Genomic DNA, 25,836 nt, shown 5'->3' on the forward strand with positions numbered 1-25,836 from the left:
AGTGAAAATCATCCTAAGTATATTAGTCAGTGTTCTCCAGAGAAACTAAACCAATAGAAGATCAGATAGATAGATAGATCGATAGATCGATAGATAGATAGATAGGTAGATAGACATTTATATATATACACACACACACATATATTTATTTTGAAGGATTGGCTCTGGAGCCAAGAAATCCTACTCTCTGCCATCTGCCTGCAAGCTAGAGAGGCCCAGGAAAGCAAGTGGTAGTTCTAGCCCAAACTCGAAGACCAAAAAACCAAGGGAGCCAATGGCATAAGTCCCAGTCTGAGTCCAAAGGCCTGAAGACCAGGAGCACTGATGTCCTAGGGCAGGAGAAAGTGGATGCCCCAGCTCAAGTAGAGGGAGGGAATTCATCCTTCCTCTGCCTTTTTGTCCTGTTCAGGCCTTCGGTGGATTGGATTAGATCCACCTGCATCGGCGAGGGCAATTATCTTTACTCAGTCTACCAACTGAAATGCTAGTCTCTTCGGGAGACACCCTAACAGACACACCTAGAAATCTGGACATCCCTTAGCCCAGTCAACTTGACACATAAAATTAACCATCACATCCAAATAACAAAATATGAAAATAGCTTAATACAACAGGTGGATGGACCTAGCTCTTTAACCTAATAGAAGCAAAAGAAAAAAGCCAGAGCACCCAATGCAGATGCTAGGGTATCAAGCCCCTTCAGTACGATGTATCTGAAAGTTTGAAAAATGGTACTTTGAACAGAAATGTATTTTATTCAAAAAATAATAGAAATGTATGAAGAACACACACTAGTATTAAGACTGGAGGTTTATTAAATGCTTTATCGTAAAGTATTAAGCCCACTCCATTACAATACACAGGCTTGATGTTCTAACAAGTAACACTGTGCCTCAGTCCAAGGAAGCTCGTGATGCTAATACAAGGTGGAATTGTGGGGAGCTACAAATACAAAGATATCTTCCTTCTCCTCTTCCACAACAACTGCAATACTGATGTTCAGAAATGTGTATGCATTGGGAAAAACTTGTAAAATTTCCTGAGTGTTCTGTCAAACAATTTTTTAAAATTAGGTTACCTTAATGGAAAACATGAAAATTTTCTGATGGAAAATGCATTTTAATATTTATTATCTTCAATAACTGAGAACCACAATCCAAAATATCTATTACACCATAAGAAAGTCTTCAGAGTTACCATATGGCTTTCTAGCATAAGGTAAATGTCAAGGCAATGTATCAAGGACTAAATCTTCTTCAACCACCAACTTAGTGATATGCAAAGATAAAAGAAATGTCAAGGTTAGCTGATTATCTTCCAAATAACAGGATCTAAAAGATATTGGGGGAAAACAAGGATGTGGGAGTGAGTGGATATTAGATGATAAGAGAGACGGCTAGGAAAAGGTACTGAGACTAGTTAGCATTAACTAGCATGTATTTTTATTCATTAGTCAATCTTTTCTTCATATATGTAATTATTTCAAGATAGCACTTCTAAACACTAAATTGGTTCATTCAGTTTTCAAGTCAGTTGCAAAGAAATTTTGATTCTGAATATCTAAAGTTATAGCTGAGCATTTTGATATTTACCCCTAAGAATATCTGGCATTCTCAGCCATGGCTCTTGAATACATGGTTTCTTAGTAAAATATCACTAAAATAGAACTGATGTTGAAAAAAATACTACCTACCTAGAGCTCAGGGTACTAGTCACAACCAAACTCCACCAATTCTTGTCAATTAGCTACTCAGTACTAAGCCAATTTACCCGATTCACATTATTTAGCTTGCACAGAAGCTAGATCTTTTTCCTTTTAAATAATTTAACCAATCCTATATAAAAGCAAATTTTCAGAAAATGACACCTAAGATTAGCATTGAATTTGGCACTTCTAGTCTACACTTTGGTACCCTGCCTCTTCTAAACTGGACACTTTGCTCCATGAATATGACCATCCGTGAAAGAACTTTAAAGTAAAGAATAGGAACTTTAATTTGGATGGAAGTATTTTGTATTCATATTAATGAAAGAACCCATGCACTCAAGGGAACGGAAAAAAATAAATTCATATGCAGTAATATAGAGTACTGCAGTCCTAAGTAATCCAAACATATAACCATCTCCATTACAGAATTAAGCAGCCAGGTCTAATACACTACAAACCATTTGATTAAAAAGGCTTATAACCAAGGCTTTAACAAGGGAACACTGGTGAAAATAGGTTTAGAATATAGAGCCTTGTAAAATAAGATCTTTTTTCAACATTAAAACCTTGTTTCAGAAGTTCCCCGCTTCAAGTTGTTACTCAAAAACTCATCATGTTCGAAACTCAAATTGTTGTGAGACCTTGAAATCATAAGAAGCTTCTCCTTATTGGTAAAGTCTTTCTTGACTGCAGCCTGGGGTACAAGCAGCCTCTCCATCGGGTCCTCTTTGTTCTCTAGTTTCATGTATCCTTTGCTGTTGCTTCGATCCAACCGAGGCCAGCTTGGATGTTTCCGTTGTTCTGCCTGAACGGTTAAGGTGGAGTGACCCCGGTCTAAGTCTAAGGATTTCGAGTGTGACGAGAGCAAATGCAAGGATGTGTTGGACCCAAACTGTCTTCTAGCATCCCCAGGAGACAAGAGCTGTCCAGCCCCAGGTCCAAGGGCCACAGAGGACTTGTACTGACTTGACAGTGACTCCCCAACGGAATTATTCCTTGGGAGCATCATACTGACTGGCTGGAAGGACTGACTGGTATTGGGCAAAGGGACCATAAGGGAGTCCATTGACAAATTCCTCGACTTACTTTTGAGGTTGTCAGCATCCTCAGTGATGTTATCTATACTGGGCTCATCAATAACGCAATTATTAAGTTTGATCACGGGCAATGTAAAAGTACTGATGGACGATGACACAATTGACTTGGTTTCACATTTCTTAGGGCCACTGGTCTTATCATCAGTTGTCTGGGAAGGAGGTGGATAGAGGCCACAAACAGAGTTAGAGCTGTCAGAGAGCAAAGGTGGCATAAGATGTCCAAAACTCTTACTTTCATTTCTCACCAGCTCGTCCTCCTCCACAGAGCTGTCCATCCGAAAACTGCTCCTAAAACCTGAAAAAGAAGCAATGGTATTTGCTGCCAGTCTCGAGGCACAGGAGTTCCCATTCTGTTTTACTTCCGTTTCCCCCATTAGACCAGGGTAGATGCCATTCATATGCTTTTGCTCCTTGATTCTTAGCGTGTGGATGTCGATGACTGTGGAATAGATATCCCTCATGTGTATGACTTTTGTTTCTTTGTCACGGTTCTCGTGAAGAATGGCGTTAGCACAAATGAAAATGAAAATGCCAATCCCCATTGTGAAAGGGCCAAGCATTTTCATGTTATCAGAATGCAAATGCTGCTCAAAGAAGCGAACCACCACACCACCTTGGCTCCGGATGACCTGAGTTTCATTTGTTGACAATGTCGTCTCAGCATCGATAAAACGTTCTTTTTGAGGCCAATATCCAAGGACTGCCATTGCGATTCCTACAATGGAGATAAGGACTCCTAAAATGAGGAAGAAACCAGATGGGGAATAAAGCCGGATTTTGCCGCGAACAACCACGACATCGGCCCGAGGTCGACGCCTGACCGGTTTCTTCTCCTGGGCAGCAGGCGACGGGCTGAGGTTGACATGATGCTGCGATCTGGCAGAGTCTTGCCTCTTCAAGGCGGCCAGGCCAGTTATCACTCCACCAGTTGCTATCATAGTTCAGTCTTCTATGCTGAAAATAAGAGAAAAAGACGACAATCTTAAGTATGTTCTGAGGTATGCAGAGCAGTTCAGCACTTGTTTATATAAGACGTTATGGAAAAACCCGAGCGAACATTTTGGCCAACGCTGTATATTGTTGTTATTGCTTCATGTAATGCAATGGGGCCAAGGAATAAGGCTTTAATTTGGGTAGAAGTTTTGTTTATTGACTAATGTAAAATTCTGGAGATTTCCTTTTTTGGCTGAATTAGTGTTTCTATTATTAATGAAATGTGAGCTCAAGGTATATTTTACTTAAATAATTTTATCACTTATTATATAAAACAGTTCCTTGGTCACAAGATACACATATTCTCTATCTCTGTCTCTCTCTCTCTCTCTGTCTGTCTCTCTCTCACACACACACATCATCCTTCATTATCTGTTATTTTAAAGAAACAGAAAAATCCAGAACACTTAATAGGCCCCAAACAAACTCTAGATTTACAAATAGAATACATTCCAGCAACTCACAGTTCTAAGACCATTCTTGTGAAGGTCACCAATGAACACTTACCTACCACGTTTAATTTCTCCTGCTCAATTCTCATCTTCCTCACTTCTCTCTTTCCATGGATATTACCTGACCCTTCCTTTCTTGAAACTCTCTCTTGTCCAGCTTTTTATGCTACTAAGTCTTCTGCCTCTTCCCTGACCTCACTGACTATTTCGATTCTGGCTCATCTTCTCTCACCTACAAGTAGACCACCTTCCCTCCAGTGTCCTGTCCTTGGCCATCTTCTCTTTATGCTCCCCCTTGGTATTCATTTTCCCTCCCACGCTTTCCACCATTTCCTTTAAGCTAATGAGTCCCAAGTCTGTATTTCAAACTGTAGCCTGAGTTTCAATTTCACATTTCCAGCTCTCCACTGGGGGACATATATATGTACATTGATGCTCCTCTAGCAAAGCTGAACTCACCTTCCATCCCACAGCACACAGAGCTGGACTCACCTTCCACCCATACTACTTGACTTGTCTGACTTTTTCAATGCTCTCAGTTCTCAGGCTTGACTCTCCATAGTTACCTTTAACTCCTCCCTTCCTTCTTCCTCTCATCTTCCAATCAGGTTCTAACTCCTAGAAATGTTCACTATAGAATGTCTCTCAGTTCTACCCCTTCATTCCAATCCTGCTCTTCCCAGCCTAGTGCAGGTCTTATGAACTCTTACTAGACCATTATAATAACTTCCCAACTGGTCTTCCAAACTCCATTTCTCTTCCTCCACAATCAAGCTCACACGCTGAGGACAGATTAATTATCCTAAAATACAGTTCCAAAGTTGTTTAAAGAGTGGAAGAATGGATAAAATATTCTCCACTACCTACCAAAGTTTTAATCTGGGATTTCAAACCCATGAATTCAACTACTGCCTTTAGCTTCATCTCCAGCTGCTCTCTTTCATTTACAAAAACTAAAACGCAACCGTATTGCCTGTACTCCATACGATACCATTTTTGAGACTCCGTTAATAATGTTTCATCTGTCTAGATCCCCCTTTTCACATATTTCACATATTATCATCTGGCTAATCACTGAAGCTGATATTCCACTTCCTTTGTAAAGCCTTCTCTGACTCACTAAGCAAACTCCTACACGAGTTCATTCCTCAGAACACTTTAGCAAGTGTTCTATGGCACTCACCATATTATAATGTCTTAGTTTTTCCACTTCTTGTGGTCAAACATCCAGTTCAATCCACATTATTATTATCAGAAATATTTAATATAATACCTTACACATAGCTAGTGTCAAGAGATATTTGCTAAAATGCTCAGTAAGGGAGTAATACTTTTCCTGAGATTTGCTATATAATCATAATATTACTATACTAACTTTCCTAGTTAAAAATTTGAACAAATTTAATACCAAAATAAACAGCAACATTTTGTGACTTGGTAAAATGGTTGTCATCATTTGTGATGAATAGCTCTCAGGCGGCCAAATCTGGCTGGTAGAAAACAGAGAATATTTTAAGACCCACAAGGTCTCTGGCAAAGTTCTGAGAGGGTTGCTTCATAGCATCGAATTCTGTCTTGCAAAATCAAGCTCTCCCTTTGAATTTCTATTTATGATTTTTGAATTGTCCTTAAATAACAGGGTCGTGGATGGTATCTATAGTTTTAGCTAGCTGAACTGGCTGGTGAGTAAATCCAGCCTTCGTTGGAATTGTAAGTTAGATTAAAGTTAGTTGAATATTGGAAGAACAAACCATATTATAACCCATAGCTCTAGTCTGTGAAATTTATCAAAGTATACATACCGTAGCTTAGAACCTTTGCCAAACCTTGGCTAAAACAAAGCTTAGTGTCAACCTACGTTTTCTTGAACCAAAAACAGTTTCGAGCTCTTGAAAAAAATGCTTAGATTACATAGGAGCCATCTAACTCAATTATTTCCATAATGGCAGGATAAGAATTTTTTCTAAACTCTTTCTGAATAGAATGAAAACAAGGGCAAAAGACTCGCATCTGGTTTAAAAGCAGCCTCGGTGAATTCCCATTCCATACACATTCCCAGTCCTTCCCAACTTGGGAAAACATTTTCTGCTAGTGATGCCATTTTCTATTCCTGAAGCTGATAGAGAAAAAGGGGCTGGAAGAGAAAAAAAATAGTTTGAGAAATACAGATGAGGAGAGAAGGTGGAAAAGTGCAGTGAGTGACTGGGCTCTTCTGTAAGCAAGCAAAGCCAGTCAGAAGAGACAGGAAGAAAAAGCAAGGGCCGTTTAAGAGTGTGAGTGAAGGGAGGAAAGATTCCTGGAGGAGTTGATAAATCGAGATGAGAATGAGGGGGAGACAGAGGCTCACACAGCTTCTTCAGCCAGTCCGCCCTGGCCAGCCGGACAGGGGCACCAACACGCCCAAGGATCGGCAAGCTCAGGGTGGGTGTCTGTCCTCCCTCAATTCCAATCCAGGCAATTCAACACTACGTGAGCCTCTCTTGGGATTCAGGACCCCAAACTGACCCTGAGTTGGCAAAGCAAAAGTGCGCAAACTCAGTCCCTGCTTCAAAGAGCTTGCAAGCTAATGAAGGGGCTCATACACCTACATAAAACATAAGGTGGTAACCCCTAGAATACAAGTTTCAATCAGGGAGGACCTTGACAACAGGCTTCATGCAGGCGAGAGCATTCTAACATTTATCACGGTAAAAAAATCACGTGAATGGTACTTCGGGTAAGGTCGAGAAAAAGAAAGGCTGGGGAACAGAGCTCTGCCCAGCCTTTGGCACCCAGCGCGGCACTGAGGGAGGGAACCAGGCAAGGCTAGAGAGGGAGGGGGAGGGCCAGGTCTTGGGAGGGAGTAAGAGTCATTCCCGAATGCTTGAATGCTACACTCACACTCAGTGGAGTTGGAGGAAGATGCAAAACACAGTTGTTGCCATCTTAGGAAAATGAATCTCAACTTGTAGATGAAAGCCGTAATGAGGGACTGATATTGGGAAATAGCACGAGGATGCTAAAGGCAGCTTTGCAATAAGAAACTTAGTGAAACTATAAAACCTAGAGGCAGTGAATGCACAGGCCTCAGCATCTTCAAACTGCAATGTCAGCTTGGTCCAATGTGTTCAGTGCATGCAAAAACAGCTAAGTCTTCTTCTTTATTTATGCCGCAAAGCCACATCTCTTCCATCCTACACTTTTATGACTTTTCTTTTCTTGCTGGTGGTGAAGGGATTGGAGTATAGGGACCCCGTTCACTACAGTTTTCTTATTGTAACAAATCATAGCATCCTTCTAAGTTTTAATAATAACAATAACAATAATCGTAATAATAGCTAACACACAGTGCTCATAGGCACCACTCGAAGTGTTTTAGGTATAAGAACATATTTATTCTCACAGCAATTCTGGAGGTGGACACAATCATTATGATCTCTATTTTGCAGATGAGAAAACTGAGGCTCAGAGAGTTTAGGTGACTTGCCTAAGGTCACACAGCTCAGAGGTGGCTCCAGAGCGTATGCTCTTACAGAATTTGAGACGGGGACGGGCCTCTAAATTTGCTCTGAATTTGCCTTTGCTTGAGGTCTTCTTTCCCTGTCCGTTTTCTTATTTTGATTCCTGTTTCTGCCAGAACACCAGACCCTAAAGAATGCTTTGTGCCTTTAAAACTGTGACTATGAACCAACTGACTTCCATTTCCATTTCATGGGGAGTAGATGAGGGTGAAGACCCATCCTTGGGTGAGCACTGGCCTCTCACATCTGTCTAGATCACCTTCAGCATATGAAGGTGCAGACTCAGAACAGACCACTCTCCACCTGGACTCCCCTCCTTACTCTACCATCCTGGGTAGGGTAGGGCTGGGCATTATTTCCTTAAAAATCCAAGTGAAGAATTTTTCTACACTCAATTTCATTTTGTTAACTTGGGCACAGAGTTTTTGTTTATCAGTCTCTCTGGATCCAAGGCTTCACCCAAACTTCTGAAACTTGAAGAAAGCCCTGTGGTATTCCCCTAGAGACCGCCTCCTAGGTGGACATTGTTAATTTATGTAAATATTCATTCACGTAATCAGTAAAAACGGATATCTGGTATTGTAGTAGATATAGGGCTCAAAATATGTGTCCTGGCCTAAAGAATATAATGATTAGCAGCTATTTTTTTGAGGGGGTCATTCAACTAGCCTAACGAGAGGGTCAGCTACACTCAGTGTCTCCGTATTCTCCAAAGAGATATCACGGTTTTGTCAAACGCCAAGCTAAAAGACAGATATTCTTCTGTTAACAATACAAAACAAAAAAAATTAGTTCGGGTTTTTAGCTACATATCAATTGTCCTATTTTTCATTCTCAGTGTTCATAAATCAGCTACAATCTTTCTAGCAACAGCTATAAAGATCAGCAGCTTAAATTTCACACAACACACCTGCTTCTTCACTGTGCAAACCAGGATCCTGTTGGGCTATCTCCAGGCCTTTGCCATCGTACCCACTCATCGAAGAGCTCAGAAATCATCAGTAGGAATTCAATTTCATTTGCTACCTTTCTCACTACAGACGCAGACTCTTGCATTCTTTCAAGCACACTTAACATCTACTCGTCTACCTTGGGCTCATCTCTCCTCTGGACCATGTTTATTGTACACCTTTCAGCTGAAAGCTCTTTCTCCTTGACTAGGAGGATTTCTGCCTGTGTATCACGTATCAACACTACACCATCGCATCTAACTGTCAGGTGTATCCTCTCCTATTCTTGCTCTGATTATACTTCTAAAAGTCTTATTGTTGTTGTCCTTTACCCTTTTTACAAGTTTAAGCACATTCTGGAATTCGCTTTTCACAGCCCTAATCCATACAAGTTTTGAATATTCACAGCCCCATGGAAGTTTATTTCTGTACACTTAAGTCTTCTTCTGACCACACTGACCTGCTATTCTCACCACACGTGAGCCTGTTATACACCAGATGTGATTCTAAATGCATTCACATGCCCATATCTAAGGTAATGGTAAGTAAATAGACTTGCAGAGTTGAAAGCTTTAGAAGACTTTGAATCCAGACATTCCTTTTAGCCAGCTAAAAACAGGAATGTTGTCTAAGATCTAACAATGAATCAGCAGAAAGAATAGGATTGGAATTTAAGTTTTCAGACTCCCAGGCCAATGTTCATTCTTGGTTAGATATTCCTCTTTGTATTATTTTTCATGCTATCTTCCAATGCCTCGCTCAGTGCCTGGAATGTAGTTAAGTGCTCAGCAAGTTTATTTGTTGACTGTGAACTGCCTTGATGAAGGCTTGACTATGACTGAAATATGCTAGTAACTAGGGACACAAAGATAACGACACCCGATCCTTGATTTCAAGGAGTATGGGGTCCAGTGGGAAAGCAAAGTACACGTTTAAAGTAGAATGAATGAATTGCTCTGATGGAGCTATATTAGAGAATGCTCTTCCACACCATCTGGAGGAATCAAGGGAAGCTTCCAAGAAACAGCAGCAAGTCATGGAGACCTGGTGCATCAGTAGGAGTTTGCCATGCAGATTCTAAGTCATTCTCGTTCCTCACTGTTCCACGAGAGTCCTCGCCCTACAGTTTTTCTTCATCTTCTCAGCTGAAGTGTGCCTATTATTTTAAATATATTTGATATTGTCTTATGTATACTTTGAATTTTTATTCTAATCTCGAGGTTTAAAAAGTTGCCAGACAGTGAAGCTATCTGCCAAAAGGAGGTGAAAATTAATCTATGCCTTCAGAACCAAACAAAAGCATTATATTAAAACCCCATGTGGTATCCACAGATGTGACAGATGGAAATATTTTCTGTTCAAGCTAGAACAGTTTTAGGACTTCCTTCCCTGTAGAGACATTTTAAACTTTTAGAGGAGGATTTCTAATCTATATCTTTACCAGAGCTGAAAGAGAAAATGCCTATGGGTGACAGATAGCTCAATCATATTAAAGTTTAAAAAATAAGAATAGAATAGAAATCATTTTTTAATGTGTAGCATAATGGTTTTGCACATGGGCCTTGAAATCAGAAAGACAGGGGTTCACACCCTTGCTCCATCACTTGACAGCCATGCAACCTTGGGCGTGTTGTTTTAAACTTTTCTCCTCTCAGTTCCTTCATGTATAAAATGGCAAAACCTGTCTTTAATACAGAGGATACAGTACACTGGGGGCAGAAGACCTGGGGGGACTTGAATCCCTACACACCACTTAATAGCCATCCTTGAAAAACTGGCTCAACCTTTGGAGCCTCAGTTTCCTCATCTGTAAAACGAGGATAGTATCAATAAGGTTGTTGTAAAGCAAAGGAAATGATAAATGCAAAGCACAGCTCAGTGTCTGGGAACTAAGGTCTACATCAGTGATGTCAGCTGTGTCTGATTTTAAGGTCTTCTTGAGGATAAAATGAAGCATATAAAGTGTTCACTATTACACTTTACAGTAATTCCTCAATAAACAATAGCTATTAACTCTTCATTGTTTATTATTCATTGCTCAGGTAGGCAAACTAAAAATATATTTTAATATATTGAGTTAAATAATTAATGATGGGTCACTGTACATGGGAAGGAAATTATGACTGCAAGTTTGTCCTGGGATTTAGAGTCAAAAACTATCTGAGTGGCGTCTGTGTATTTTAGTGGCAGAAGCATTAATAACTTGGTGGTTGCAAAGAAGAGTTGAGTGTATGTAAGAGAGAGACAGGTGGGAAATACGTTACAGAAAGAATAAAGCATGATTTTCTTTTCAATTCATTCTATTTGTTGAGATTTGGAGACTTGTCTCTGTCAAAAAATAATAGCAATAATAAAAACAAGGTAGAAAAACCCAAACCAGCTCATCTGCTGTTTTTACTTAGTGATGCAATTAAATCGTATGCCTGAGTAATCTGATGAATTCGGCAAGCACCATTCTGTTTCCATTGGGACACCTGGACATAAAACAGACTGAAAATGAAGAATATGGGTTGGGGATATGAGAACTAGAGAAGATGCTGAAAGGGTGACATAAAGTGAAAATTTACAATATGTGAATTTTGTGACAAAAAGTTTAAGCTATGATTTTATGTACATTCTGAAGACCTTTGCTGGCCTACCATGGAGAGAACAGTTTCTTAATACTTAGTATAGCTCTACTTCCACGTGAATGCTAGAACTAAAGGGAAATACAGAATTTTTTGATAATTAGCAGCATGATACCCAGTCATTAAAGATAAAATATCATTTTATGGTCAAGTACCTCCTAAACATGCAGAAATGCTAGGATGGAAAATGCACTTGGAAATCTATATATGTTTTTTGTTACTGATGCTTTCATAACCTGCCAGCCTGACAAACTATAAAATATGGGCCTAAACCAATTATGAGCTGTGTAACAATGACGTGGAACAATTTCTTTCCAAGGGCTAAAAGCCAGGAAGCCCATGGAACACAAAAATCTTCAGGAGGCCAAATAACAGATCCATAATGAGCTGTTAGAAAAAACTCTGCTGAGAGCCAGTGGGAGACATTTTCCACAGGAACAGAAGAAATCAGAACCTCTTTCCCCAAAGTAGAAATATACTTCCTGCCCTGGATCCCAGTTCTTCAAATCTGGACAAGTCCTTAGAGGATTGTCACACTCCCTGTTCACTTTGTTTCCTGACAGGAAGTCGACTTGAAATTGGTGTAAAGAAGCTATCACTAAAGAAGTAACAAATTTACTAAGATGCAGGAAATTAGCTGAGATATTCCTGCATAAAGAGCTGAAGTATTTAAAATCACAAATTGGACTTTTTATGTAGATCCCTGCTCTGCAGAAGAACATATTTCGTAACTTCACTTTCAGGTAGGGTGACCATGTTTTTGAAGACGATATTGGAAAGTGAGACTCTAAAAAGTAGTAATGTCCTTTCCAGTGATTTTAAATGTCTGGAAAATCCAAATACATGCTGACATTCCTATAGGACAAGGGAAAAAGCTGGAGGGCAGTAGGAAGTTTCAATCCCAGTTGCTCCACTTTCTAGCCACTATCTTGTATACGTCTGTCAGTTTTGCATGGAACACAGCTGTGCCAATACCATTAAGGATGCAAAAGGTCTTACCTTCTTCTCTACTGTAAAGAAGGAACCACCTCTCACCAGAGCAAAAACACCATCTGAATTAGCAGTGAGCCATGTCATCTTTTAATCCATACTAACAGTACGGTAGTACATCAAATTTCTTATCAAGTTTTCCAACTGTAGCTTAGTAGCTCTAAGCTACATAGCATTTTTAAAACCCTAGAAAAACATTAGGAAATAGTTCAAAGTCCATCTAGAGAATTTACATTTTTTCCCCATAAGTAAAATCTGAGCAGGATTGCCTTTCAGGCAAAATAGAAAGTGGTATGAAGAGAGGCCTTGTGAGGGATGGCAAGACCAGACTCCACAGCTCGCACTAAAAAAGAATCTATTAAGCTTGGAAATACAGAAGTCCCTTAGCATCTAGGGGACATGTGCCACAGGTCCTTTAGAGAAACTCTACTATTGGTAAACGTATTGAAAAAACAATACAGGAGGCAGTGGGGATGCATGTAACTATTTTTATTTTCATTTTCTTCCCTCTCTTCTCCTATTTGTACAGGTTAGTGGCAGCAAGGGGAATTGAGGAAAACATATTTTTAGGCTTCCAGTTTAAAAAAAAGTATTTGTTGGCCAGTCTGTGTTTTTCTTATCTTCTCTATTTGGGAATTACTTGTGCTCAAGGTAAAAACCCAACAGTACAAAGTGAAGAAGTCTCTCCCACCCCTGTTTTCTCTAGTTCCCTTTCCCAGAGGTAAGCAGAGTGTTGGATTTCTCCTAGCTATTTCCAGAGAGGGGGGAGAATATTTTCTCATTTGGTTTTTCACAATTGATTTATACAAGTTGTTTATATACTGAAGAAATCAGCTCTCTGGTAGTGATATGCCTGGCAAACATATTCAATTTATATTTTTACTTTTTTTCATTGTATCTTTAACCAAACTGAAGATTCCAATTGTATGTGGTTAACCTTATCAGTATGTTGATTGATGGCCTCATATAATCATTAGAAAGACCTTCTTCAATGTTAGATTATATTAAAAATTTTCCTTTTTGTGTAAGAACTGAGATAGGGATCTACTTTGTTCACAGGTAATCAGTCACTCCTTTCTCGATTTGAAATGCTACTTCCATTACGTACTACTTTCATATATCAGTACTATATACCAAATCTCATGTGCATAAGGATCAATATTAAGAGAATGACATATATACATTAATATGTATAAAATGGATAAATAATAAGAACCTGCTGTATAAAAAAATAAATAAAATAAAATTAAAAAAAAAAAAGACTTACCACTCTGTTCCATTAATCAGTCTATTAGTTTGCCAGAACCAAACTCATTTAATTACCATTTGTATTAAAATACATATTTGAATATCTGATAAGATTAGCCCATTCTCATTCTCCTTTGCCAAAAGTTTCTTGTCTATTGTTACACATTTTATGTTGCCTACGAACTTTAGAATTTGATTTTTAAAAATCCGGTTAGTATTTTTATTGGGATCATGCTAAATTTCTACATAACTATAGGGAAACTTGGTGTTGTTGTACCACAGCAGCATTTTATCTAAAAGGTTTTATTTTATAGTTTTTTTAAACATAGATCTTTCTTAATTTGTGTTACTTTTTATTTCTTGGGTATTTTGTCACTGGGTTTCTATTGCACGTTGGTGTGTTTTCTGTCAGTATCATTTCTATCTTCAAGTGATTGTTGTTTGGATGTAGGAAGGCTACTGATTTTTGTACATTAATTTAGTACTAAGCTACTTTACTGAACTCGCTCACTTAAATAAAAAACTTTTCAGTTCATTCTCTTAGTTCTAGAAATATAATTCTGTCATCCAGATATATTTTTGCCTCCCCTTTCCCATTTTTTTTTTTTTTTTTTGCGGTACCGGGCCTCTCACTGTTGTGGCCTCTAACGTTGCAGAGCACAGGCTCAGTGGCCATGGCTCACAGGCCCAGCCGCTCCGCGGCATGTGGGATCTTCCTGGACCGGGGCACGAACCCACAACCCCTGCATCAGCAGGCGGACTCTTAACCACTGCGCCACCAGGGAAGCCCCCCTTTCCCACTTTTAAACCTACAATTGCTATTATCTAACTATCCCCCACTACCCAGAGAGCAAAGGTAAACAAGTACACAACAGGAATGACATGGACATCCTTGCCTCCCTCCTATTGAATGGGAATGCCTACTGTTTCACCCCTGAAAAAGTACCAATCAATGCCTGTTTTAACTAAGACTTTTTACCTAGAATTCCAGGAGACAAAATTAACTGATTCAGAGCTGCTGAGGGGGAGGACAACAGAGAAAATGGGCAAAGGGCAGAAAAGAAGGAAGAGGGAAAGGTGGGAAAAGTGGAGGACAAGATGGAGAAACGTATTGGGGGAGAAAATTATGGGTTATTAGTGCAAACATTAACTATCTGAAAGCATGAACAACTCCTGTATATTTCCTTAAAGGTCCTTACTTCTTTTCATCTCTTCTTTTAAAGAAACATTTATATAAGGACAGGAATTGTCCTCCTGGGTTTGCTGGGATGACTGAATCTTCTACAAATCCTGACTCTAAATAAATATATTAGCTAAAAGGGAAAAGTTGAGAAGAATGATAGACTGTATGAAATGTCAGCAATATGAAAAAGACTGGAAAGAATGCTTAGCAGTAAAAATGATTCAAGAGCGACCTAACCTAACATCAACAGGGGATAAAACTGTGTTTCTAAAAACATTACACAGGCACATTACGACTTTCTACAAGGGTAGGGTATTTGGGGAGCATGGCTAAGATATTTTCAGCTTCAAATATCAGTTATACTTTAGAATGGTTTGCTTCATTGGTAATTTCCTGTGAGAGATAGCAATCCAAGAGAAAAATGGACAAAAGACATTAATAGTCAATTCACAGAAGAAAAAAATACAAATGTCCAGCTAACAAATGAAAAGGGCAACTCAGTAGCAAGCAAAGAAATGCAAACTAAAGCCATATCAAAAGTAAAGTTACAACTTCACTTACTAATTGACACAAATGAAAAAAAGAGGGATTGATTATGCCCCTTATTGGTGAAGTGTAAGAAAATAAACTCTAATAAGCTGGCAATGAGAGGACAAATTGGTACTTTTTTGAGGTTAATTTGGGAATGACTTCCCAAAGTTTAACTGTCCATTCCCCTTGCCACACCCCCCATTTCACTTCTATGAAGACATCCTTTAGAAAGACTTGCAGAAGTACACATAAAATCATGCATTCAGTGCTACAGTAATGGCAACAGCTTGGAAATAACTAAGGTTCATCAACAGAAGATTGTGCTGCATCTGTATAATAGAATATTATGCAGATATCAAAAATGATTGCTATAGACCAATAAAGAAAATTTTTCACATCATATTTTTGAGATTTTACAACAGAAATAAGAGTCCAGGCCTGTTGGTGTCAAACATACAGATGTGTTTGAATATGCACTGAAGTAACGCAGGAGGCAACCTCACTGTTAATGGTCCTTATGTTTGAAGAGTGGGAGTGCGGGGGCTACCTAACAGAACGCTCACTTTCTACATATCCAAATTATTCACGTTTTTGCAAGGAGCGTGCACTGATTTTATTTCATTTCCATTTTGGGACTCTTAATTAAATACAGAGCAAAAAAAAAGGATGCTGTAACTTGTCAAATAAGATTAAAAAGTAGACCAACCCAATAGACATTTGGGTAATTCGTTGGACTTGCTAATTTAAAAACAGGTGTAATGTAGCCTTTGAGGCAAAAATGCAGAACTTGAAAAAAATAGGAAATGGCAAAAATCACTAACCAGACTAAACCAGAAATTCAGGAATGAAATATTTACTTATGGTACATCATAATCTTGAAGCACAGGAAACAATTCTTACCTACCCGGGCAACGCTTGCATTTACTGGGTGCAAGGCAACATAAAGCATGAATTAAGAATTGGTATCTGCCTTTAAACAATTTATAATCTAAAACATGCTCAAGGATAATGCTGTATATTGTAAAGCAAATCTTTTATCAGGATTGATCAGCTTTCTCTGTGCCTGGGTCATCCCGACCTATTCACACAACTCCCTTCTGGCTTTCAGAGGGGGTGTGGCTTGATTTCTTTCCCCAGAGCTCAGTCCTTGCTGAGAGCCTTTGGTTACTCTCACCTTCCAACTTTGATTCAATTATGCAAATGGCTTTCTTGTGGAGATTATCTGGCAACTTCAAAATTATTATTCTCATAGAGCATGCAGTCACCAAGTCTGGACAGAGATCTTCAGCTTCATTATGAGGGGGAAACTGGGCTGGGGCTCTGGAAAGGGGTCTTCCACTTAGCCTGATTTATATTTATCTCCTCGTAAAGATGACGGAGCAAGACTGAATTTTATTTAATTTTCATGCTCTGCAGTGAAATCTCTGTCTGTCCCCTCCATTTACCCTGTTTCATCCTTTGTGTGCAGCACAGCCCAGTGTCTACAGAGACCCATGAGTCATCCCAGTGGGAGGGTCTGTCTGGGCAGGGCCTTATGGCAGGAGCTGGATGGAGGGGCAGGAAGGAGACCACCCTTGCACTCAAGGATTACCTCATACGTGCCTTTCCCCTGCTTAATCGGAAGCTAAAGAAGGTATATTTACATTGAACTTTTCTTCAAGGCATTAACAACCCTGGGCTTATTTAAGATGAGTTTATGCCAAGGGTGAGCTTTCCTATAAATTCACATGACTTCAATCTGAGGGGTTTTTTTTTTTTTCGTTTTTGCGGTACGCGGGCCTCTCACTGTTGTGGCCTCTCCCATTGCGGAGCACCGGCTCCGGACGCGCAGGCTCAGCGGCCATGGCTCACGGGCCCAGCCGCTCCGCGGCATGTGGGATCTTCCCGGACCGGGACATGAACCCGTGTCCCCTGCATCGGCAGGCGGACTCTCAACCACTGCGCCACCAGGGAAGCCCAAATGGTGACTTTTTAATACTAATGAATCCCAGAAAGAAGGGAAAAAGTTTTATCCTGAATCTTTTCCAAGAGAACTGCCAAGAAGTTCAAATGATTTATCTGCAGACTTTGGGGGAGAGGATGTAAATTGAGAAAAGAATAAAAAGTTAAAAATGAGAAAGGTACTAGTGTTTATTGAGCTCTGATTTTGTTTTTTTAGGAACTTAATACATATTATCATATTTAATCTTCAGAAAATGTCTGTAAGAGAGGAAAAGCTGTACCATTTCACTGAGGCTCAGATAGGGTAAGTAATTTGCTCAACACCACACAGCCAGGAAGTAGAAGAGCAAGATTTCAAGCCCAGGTCTGTTTAGCTTAAAGTCATGTGATTTCTCCTTCAATTGTATTGCTTGTTAACAGAAATAGGATTAGGGGAAGGAGGCATGATTGGAAATGTTGAGAGTAAACAAGGAGATGAGGGGAGAAAGAAGAGTTTACCATCGTGAATTTAGGGTGTAATGAGGAAAAATACATCATTTATAGAAAAAACAAAGGTGTCACTAAAGAAAAACTACATTATTTAAAGAAAAACATCATATGCATCTCTGAATTGCATGGCGTAGTGCCACGCCCTCAATAACTTGTGATGGTTGGTGATGACAAAATGAGTTCAGCTTCTAACCTTTACAAGGACCACTTACATAAAAATTTTCAAGATAGTATGTGGGAAGTAATCAAGTTCCTCAAAAAAAAAAACAAAACAAAACCAAATACCACAAATACCCAAATACCACATCACCCAATACATAGATAAAAGAAAGATCAAATATCCCCAAAAGCAAGTAACGGATGGCAACACTCAATCTATTTAGCTTCTTATATATCTTATTACTTTGAGGCATAAGTTTTGGTATTTTATCTTTTTACTGCTACAGATTTTACCATCTTGCTCCAAAACTAAGGATATGAAAAACTGACTCCTGTTACCCTAAACTTATAGAAAATATTTTAAAACCCAATCAGCTTAAAGATTTCACTTTTCACCTAAAGTATCAGATGAGAAGTATAAACTAAGGAGATGTTGGCAAAAGGCTTTTGTTAGCACTGTTTATACAAAAGCTTTTTCTCTCTTTCCAGAGGGTAATTTGACAACATGGTTTTTTTTTCCTTTCAATTATATTAACACAATGATTTGATCAACTAATTATGATACACTCAAATAAAGGAATACCATGTAGTCAGTTTTACAAATCTAGAAAATCATTTAATGACAGGAAGAAATGTTCAATAAATATGCTACTTGAATATAAAAAGAACAATGTGGTAGCAATCTCATTTACTCGAAAATTTATATTTTACATACACACACACACACACACACACACACACACACACACACACCCCAAACACACATGGCTGGAGAACAGACACCAAAATGTACACAGCTGTTTATAGTGTACTGATTGAGCTACACAAATTCCCCTGTTGTAACTAGAGATATACACAGAGAAAAGATATACATAAAGAAAATACCCAGATAAGCCATTTGGAAAAGAGCTGATTTTATGGCCTAACTAATGTAATTTCTAGTTTGCTCATTTATTAATAAACACCCCAAACAGAAAATCACTTAAAATCTGGACTTTCATTTCTTCAGGCTCACGTGTGTCTTTATTCTCAAAAGTCAGATTACTCTGTTGTTACGTCAAGATCAACTTAAGAGCTAATACCATGAAATTAAAGCTTGAAGCAGTCAACTAAATGATAAAACTCCTTGTGCAACACTGCAGACACATTAATTTTATCTCCTACCAATATAGCTGAAGTAATTCCTTTTTAATGATTTCAAAAAGGCTGACCAGCTAACTAGCTAGATACCAGGAGTATAATAAAAAAAGAAAAAACCTCATGAATTTCTTAAATAGTTGGTTAAAGGCTCCAAATGTTTGCTACAAGGAAACCATCCCTTTACTGACCAAATACAGCCTTCATAAGCACTGGGCAGGCAACTCCCTCAGCTTTCTCTCTCTACAAGGTCTTCTGGGATGAGACAGCTCCCGTGCGTAGGAATTCATAATCCGTAACAATCAAAACATTTGGGTAGACACATAAAAGAGAAGACAAGTATTATGATATCAGAAAGATAAATAATTAGGAACATTCCACCAGTTCAAAAGCAACATGAAAAACGAAGCAAAACCAGTACCTAGAAAGAAACTAGCACTGGAAAATTGGTGCTCCTTCTGGAAGGAGCAGCAGAACAGTTCAGATGGAGTAGTGCTGCTCAAAGTAACACAGCATTGGTATAACCCCTGAGCTTGTTAGAAATGCAGATTCATGGGCCCTCTGCCACCTACTGCATCAGTAACCCTGGGGATGGGCTCAGCGATCTGTTTTCACAAGCCCTCTAGGTGATGCTGATGCTACTGAAGTTTGAGAGCCACTGAGATGCAGGAATTTCCTTAACAGACCCAGTCTTTACTCCGATGCAACAGTGGGGAGGGGACGGCTGACTGTATTCTTCTAAAACAGGACGCTTTTTCAGGGATGGAAGGAGGTGGGGAAGGCAATGCTGTTGTTAGAGAAATATGGCTCGAGGCAACAATGTCCAGCAGTGCTGTAGGATCTGGGAGACCCCTCCTTGCTTCCCCAGTGGTCACTGCCAGCCATGAGGATGAAAGAAATGAGGAGAAAGGAAAAAGATAATTAGCATAGGATTGCAGGGGTCCCTGCACTGAGAAAATGTCCCCTTGTTCTCTCTTTATGCCTGAAATTCCTTTAATTGGGGACTGTACCTTTGTTGCACTGTCATTCTGTCCTTCATTCACGGTTAATGAAGACCAACTAAGTTCCAGATGCTTCTGGGCATTGGGGACCCAAGGCTAAAGGATGACAGGGTCTTCACTGTAGAGAAGCTCACAGGCCAGAATAACACATTTAAGATCAAAGTGCCAACTAACACACGAAGTTACTTGTGGTAAAATGTAATCAATCAGCCATCCACCACAATGACCCAATGACCGATTCTTTCCTGCTTAGCGGAAAAGAGTGAAAAAATAAGGCAAGAGAAATGTCTCCTCCCAAGGAAGAAGGAAGACAGAAGAGGACTCTAAAAACCAAGAGGACCTATTTTTGCCTAAATGGCTTTGACTATAGTATGACTTGCTTACCATCAACCTGGAAGAATCTATGAACCATAAGCAGGGCTTTGCAGCTTAACACAGTGCAAAGGAACGTGCAGAAACAGGGTTGGACACTCAAAAATAATGAACTTGGCTCTATAACATGAAATGTATAATTCCAATCCTCTTTGTTATTTAGCAGTTTATAAATAACAAATTTCCCATCTGGACAGAAAAGAATAACTGACTACTGTTCCATCTAAGTCAGCTAAGTCCTGATGCTGTGTCTGTGTAGCACACTGAGGCATTTCCCTCATGCAAGGTTAGGAAGTCATGCAGCTCTATTTTTCTTCCAGACACAGGCTCTATTTCAAAAATTCTATTTTCCTAAGACACACTACATGTAACAAGCTGATATAAGGTTCAAATCATCATTATGAATAAAGTTTGTAACCAATGTAAGTCATAACAATCCCTAACATTTACTTAGTTCTTGTAAGGTAGCAGGCATTAAGCTTAGTGTTTTACATTCACTAAATTAACCCTCCTGGCAATCCTACTAGGGCCAGGTGGTGATCATTAGGGCTGTTCATCAATATTTCAGTTCTCTTCCCAGGCTCACAGGCCCACTGTTGGTTTTCATTTTCCCAACCCCATGAAGTTAGGCAAGAGCGGTGGCTTACCTTGGTCTGTCAAATGTGAGTGAAGAGATGTATGTCCTTTCCTGGCAAAAACCTTTAAGAGCCCGTGTGTGATTTGCTGTGATCCCTTCCCCTTGCCATAATGGTCATAATGCCTTAATGACAACCTTCCAGATAATAAAAAGACAATCATCCCAGGTTCTCATATAAGGGTGATGTGAAAGAGCTACTGGGCAACCCACAACGGACATGAGTGAGTAAGAAATACATTTTGTTTTAAATCATTGAGATTTGGGGACTCTTCGTTACTGCACATAACCTATTCTGACTGATACAGATAGGTACTACTGTTATTCCAGTGTTATACCCAGAGAAGCTGAGAGTCAGATGGACTGAAAAATACCTTACTAAAACACAGAGGGTTGGTGTCACCAGGAAATGTCTTTTTGTTTAATACCTGATCCTCTGGCTTCAAAACCTAAAGGAATTCATTAGCTGATTCCTCAAAGATTCCCCCTTGTGGCTCCAGTTCATACTTTGCCAAACTGATATATCACATGACTAATAATTGCTCAGTTTGCCCTCATCTAAAGAGATTAAGCACATCACCCACTGTGACTCAGTTCGTATGTGGCTAAAGGAAAGACAAATCTAGATGTTTCTGACACTAAAGCTTGTGATTTTACCACAGCACTACATTGGTTTTATGGCTAAATGTATCCAGAAAGACTAAAAGTTCTGGCCCTTAATAGCTGTAATCTTGAGGTAATAATTTATGTTATAGCGTCAGGGTTTTTATTTGTAAAGTGAGAACACTTACCCTCTCTTCTTCATAGGTTGCTGTCAGCTAGGTTGTTTAAAGGGTTTGCAAACTATACATCAATAGAATTAGGAGTAGTAAATAGTAAAACTTCAGCTCTGAGACACTCCATGGTTTATAAGTGGCTCTAAAAAATGGAAGTAATAACTTTGTATTCAGTTCTTTTAGAAGAAAAGCTTTTCATTTCCATTATTAGGTATGAAAACATTTCTAAAATATAATATTTCATTCCAGGTTCCTCAAACAATATTAAACATAATTCAATTTTCTCTTGATGACTCAGAGTTGTTTTGCTTTATTTTAATTATGAGTATCAACTATGACATGGTTTTGTGTGATGCTCTGAAAGTCTTGTAAAAAGTCAAGGTTTCCCCTTAAGAGTTTATGATCAAGAATGGGAAGTGACTTTTTAAAAGCATAATCATGCCACTTTTTGAAAGCATATGGTTAGTGCTGTCACACAAGTAAGGTCCCATCAAAGTCTGGAGGAGGGCGAGATGACCCTCCTGTCAGCCAACACTGCCATTGGGAACAGTGGGTTCCTGCAACCGTCTTTCCCTGTCCAGTTCTTGTTTGGGGCTTTGGCCTTAGAAATGAGAAAGCCAAGCAAATAGATTTATTGATACTATCTACAAGTAAAGAGCAAGCAAAGTTGGAGTGAAGGCTTTGAGGATACATACGCTTTGGGCTTTATGACATCTACTTGACTTGTTTTTTGACTTTTGGGGTGTGTGTCTACTTCCTGTTTTGCTGCTCTTAATCTGTCTGTAAATTTCCAGTGAGTCTAAAGTTAGTATACTGGAACCTCTTTTATGTGTTTAGATACACGCAGCATGACTACAAGAAAATAAATCTCTTCTAGATTTTACATTCCACATACATTCTCATAAAGAGGCCACTTGTTCAGGGCTTACCAATATATTGAAATTTGTTCACCTGGAAGATTCTTTCCATATGTACCCATACATTGCCAAGTCAATTTGAACCTGAGTAAACACGACTGTTGATGATACTTTCAAACAAATTTTTAATAAGCACTACCCACTTGTGTTCAAATTTTAATTATTTGGGTTTTTTGAACTCTGTCATTATGTCAAAAGTAAGTATAATGTCAAAAAGGATAAAATGATGAACAACTCAAACTTGATCCTCACCTCCTTGGATCTACCTGTTGAGTGGGAAAGACAGACTTTGAATAAATAATTCTGAGTTACATGTGTTAAGAAGGGAAAGTGTAAGATGACATGGAAGTGAATATCAAGGTGACCTATCTCAGTCCGAGAAGTATGAGGAAGTGACTTTACACTGCGATAGTGTAGAGAAGGGAGGGAAGAACAGCACGTTCCAGGACTCTGAAATGGTTGAGTAGCAGGTTCTCAAAGAAATGAACAGAAACAATGTGGCTCAGGCAAGGAGGTGAGTGAAAAGATAGTAAGGGCAAGACCACATGAGGTTTCATAGATCATATTAAGGGCTTTGAACTTTATCTTAGGAGACATGATGAATGGGCTTTATGCAGAGACAGACTAGGATCAGATCTGCATTATTATAAGACTCTTGTTGCCATATGGAAAGGAGGTACAAATGATCTAGGAAGACTAGTTAAGAAGCCCTGTGGCAATCCAGGTAAGAGATGGTGGTAACTTGAATGAAGGTGGCGGCTATGGGATCAATGAGTGGACAGAACTGAGAAGGCAGTTTAGAAGGCAGAATAAATAGATCCTGGCATTAGAGTAGATGTGGGAGATAAAGGAGAGACACTTGTCAAGATGATGCCCAGTTGCTGGCTTGAGCAACTGGATGTGGATAATGGCACCTTTTAGAAAAATAAGGAACAAATAGAAAGAAGCTGTTGGAGGGGAAATTTTAGCTTTGAACATTGGATCTTACATTCCTAGAGACTTACTGTTAACTGACGATACATGTACACACACACACACACACACACACACACACTCATCAAAAGCTGAAAATTTAATCCATCGATAAAACAAGCATGAGGCTTAATGACTATGAATCATAATGATGCTGTTTTTCTTAGTGACATAGAATCTTTGAATCTTTACACTAGTCAAATACTACATGATGAATGTGATTTTGGAACTAATTTATGTTCTCTTACAGTATTATTTATTTTATAACTTGAAAAAGAATCTCAGTAGCAATTAGTATGGAATATTGTTAAACTTAATTTACTACTAAGAAAACAACAACCCAAAAAAGCCTGATTCCAAAATACATGTCTTAATAAAAATCAATGTAATTACGACATTTAAAATGCAAAAAGAAAAAAAGTAGCAATGTCTATAAAATATTCAGTATATGAAACAGTTTGAAGTCTTGGAAGAAAAGGGAATTCAATGTACTATTGTTACCAGATTATTTGTGGTTTAATTTTCAAATGACTTGTTTCAATAAAGATAAATTTTCACTAATGATGCTTATAAATACTATAATACTTCCTTACACATATATAGCACAGTAACTCATTTATACATCAGATTGCAGTTTTCTTTTAAATAAGGGCACAACCCCAGACACCCTCTAAAAATTGTCTTGTGGGCAGCAGGAAAGGAGGCATCTAATGACACTTCAGTAGAGAGAAATAGATCTCATGAGCAGGAAAGGGGTGACACATTTATCGTAATTATTTAGTAAACTATAAAAATGGTGTTCAAACGAGTCCCAGTGTCCTTTCAAAAGTTAAGGGTCTATTACGTTATGGAGATTTTGGTTTTCTTTTTTCTAACTACCGACATGTAGTTTTCTTTAAATTATAAAGAGCTAACTTCTTCACCAAGTAATGATGCAATTCATTAATAATGAAGCTTGCTGTTGGTAAGTCAAGCACACAGAATCGAGAAGCACATACTAAATGGTTCATCTCTTCAGCTTCCAATTTCATCTTGTCGTCTCTACAGGGTGCAGGGGGAATTACTCTCTTCTGCTTATCCTCCTGACTTGGCACCTTATCATGCACTTGGAAGGAGAAAAAAATCCCTCCCTGTCTGGGCTAGACCTCTGTTCTTTACATCCCCCACTGTCTCTAACTCCTTGACTCTCTTCCCCTTGCTCCTACTTCTTCAGAGGCTAAATTTGCAAGCCCTTACATTCCACTGAATTCTATTCTGAATGGGGCGGTAGGGATGGGCTTTTAGCTCTCATGGATAGATTATCTATAAAAAAAATAAAACCTTTTATAATGCCCCCAAATAATTTACAAAACAATAAAATCTTTCATAATGCCGTAAAATGATTTACCTCCTATGAGTTAATAATGCCAAGAGTCTCTGACTCTTCCCTTCCTTTGTATTTAATATCCAAAGATCGGTTTGGAAGTTCAGTACATTCCTGGCTCCAGAAAAACAGTGTGTATTAACAAGGAAAAATACCCCTCCAGCCACATGTATGCATTTGCTGGCTGACTTGTTTATTATGCGTCTACTCCATTAGGCCAGGAGCTCTAAGAGAACATTTTTATTCATAAATTCCTAGCATAGCACTTGATGCACAATATACTCTCAGATAACATTTCTTGAATGAAGATAAGTCTAGAGAACTGGACTTGGCCAAGTGATGCTACAACAAGTCACTTCTCTGTGCTCAAGAGGTTGGAATTCAAGAAAAACAATGCATGCACACATTCTTGTACACTGGACTGTGCAACGTACATGTAAGGAATTATAGTATTTACAAACACCATTAATAAAAATTCACCATCTTTACTGAAATGAGTCACGTGAAAAGTAAACTAGTAATAATTTGGTAACAATAATACATTGAATTCCCTTTTCTTCCAGGGTTTCAAAGTGTTTCATATACTGAATATTTTATAGACATAGTGCCTTTTTTTCCTTTTTACATTTTAAATGTCATAATTACATTGATTTTTATTAAGATTTTTATTTTGGAAGCAGTGGAAGCAGACTCTTTCTTGTTGTTTTCTTAATAGTAAATTAAGTTTAACAATTATTTCATACTAATTGCCACTGAGATTCTCCTTCAAGTACAAAATAAAGAATATGTAAGAGCA

At 38.7% G+C, this 25,836-nt stretch overlaps 1 protein-coding gene across 3 annotated transcripts in view; it reads right to left on the bottom strand.

Moving 5' to 3' along the window:
* Positions 1 to 807: 807 nt before the first annotated feature.
* Positions 808 to 25,836, bottom strand: part of TMEM200A (transmembrane protein 200A) — a 72,353-nt gene continuing 47,324 nt past the window's right edge. For all 3 annotated transcript variants that reach the window (XM_069541366.1, XM_060030531.2, XM_060030532.1), the window contains one exon: positions 808 to 3,759. In XM_069541366.1, the coding sequence (XP_069397467.1) occupies positions 2,268 to 3,743 (1,476 nt within the window). In that variant the 5' untranslated portion in view covers positions 3,744 to 3,759 and the 3' untranslated portion in view covers positions 808 to 2,267. The remainder of the gene's footprint in view (positions 3,760 to 25,836) is intronic.

This window comes from Delphinus delphis, chromosome 14 (assembly GCF_949987515.2).
Source record: "Delphinus delphis chromosome 14, mDelDel1.2, whole genome shotgun sequence".
Lineage (NCBI taxonomy): Eukaryota > Metazoa > Chordata > Mammalia > Artiodactyla > Delphinidae > Delphinus > Delphinus delphis.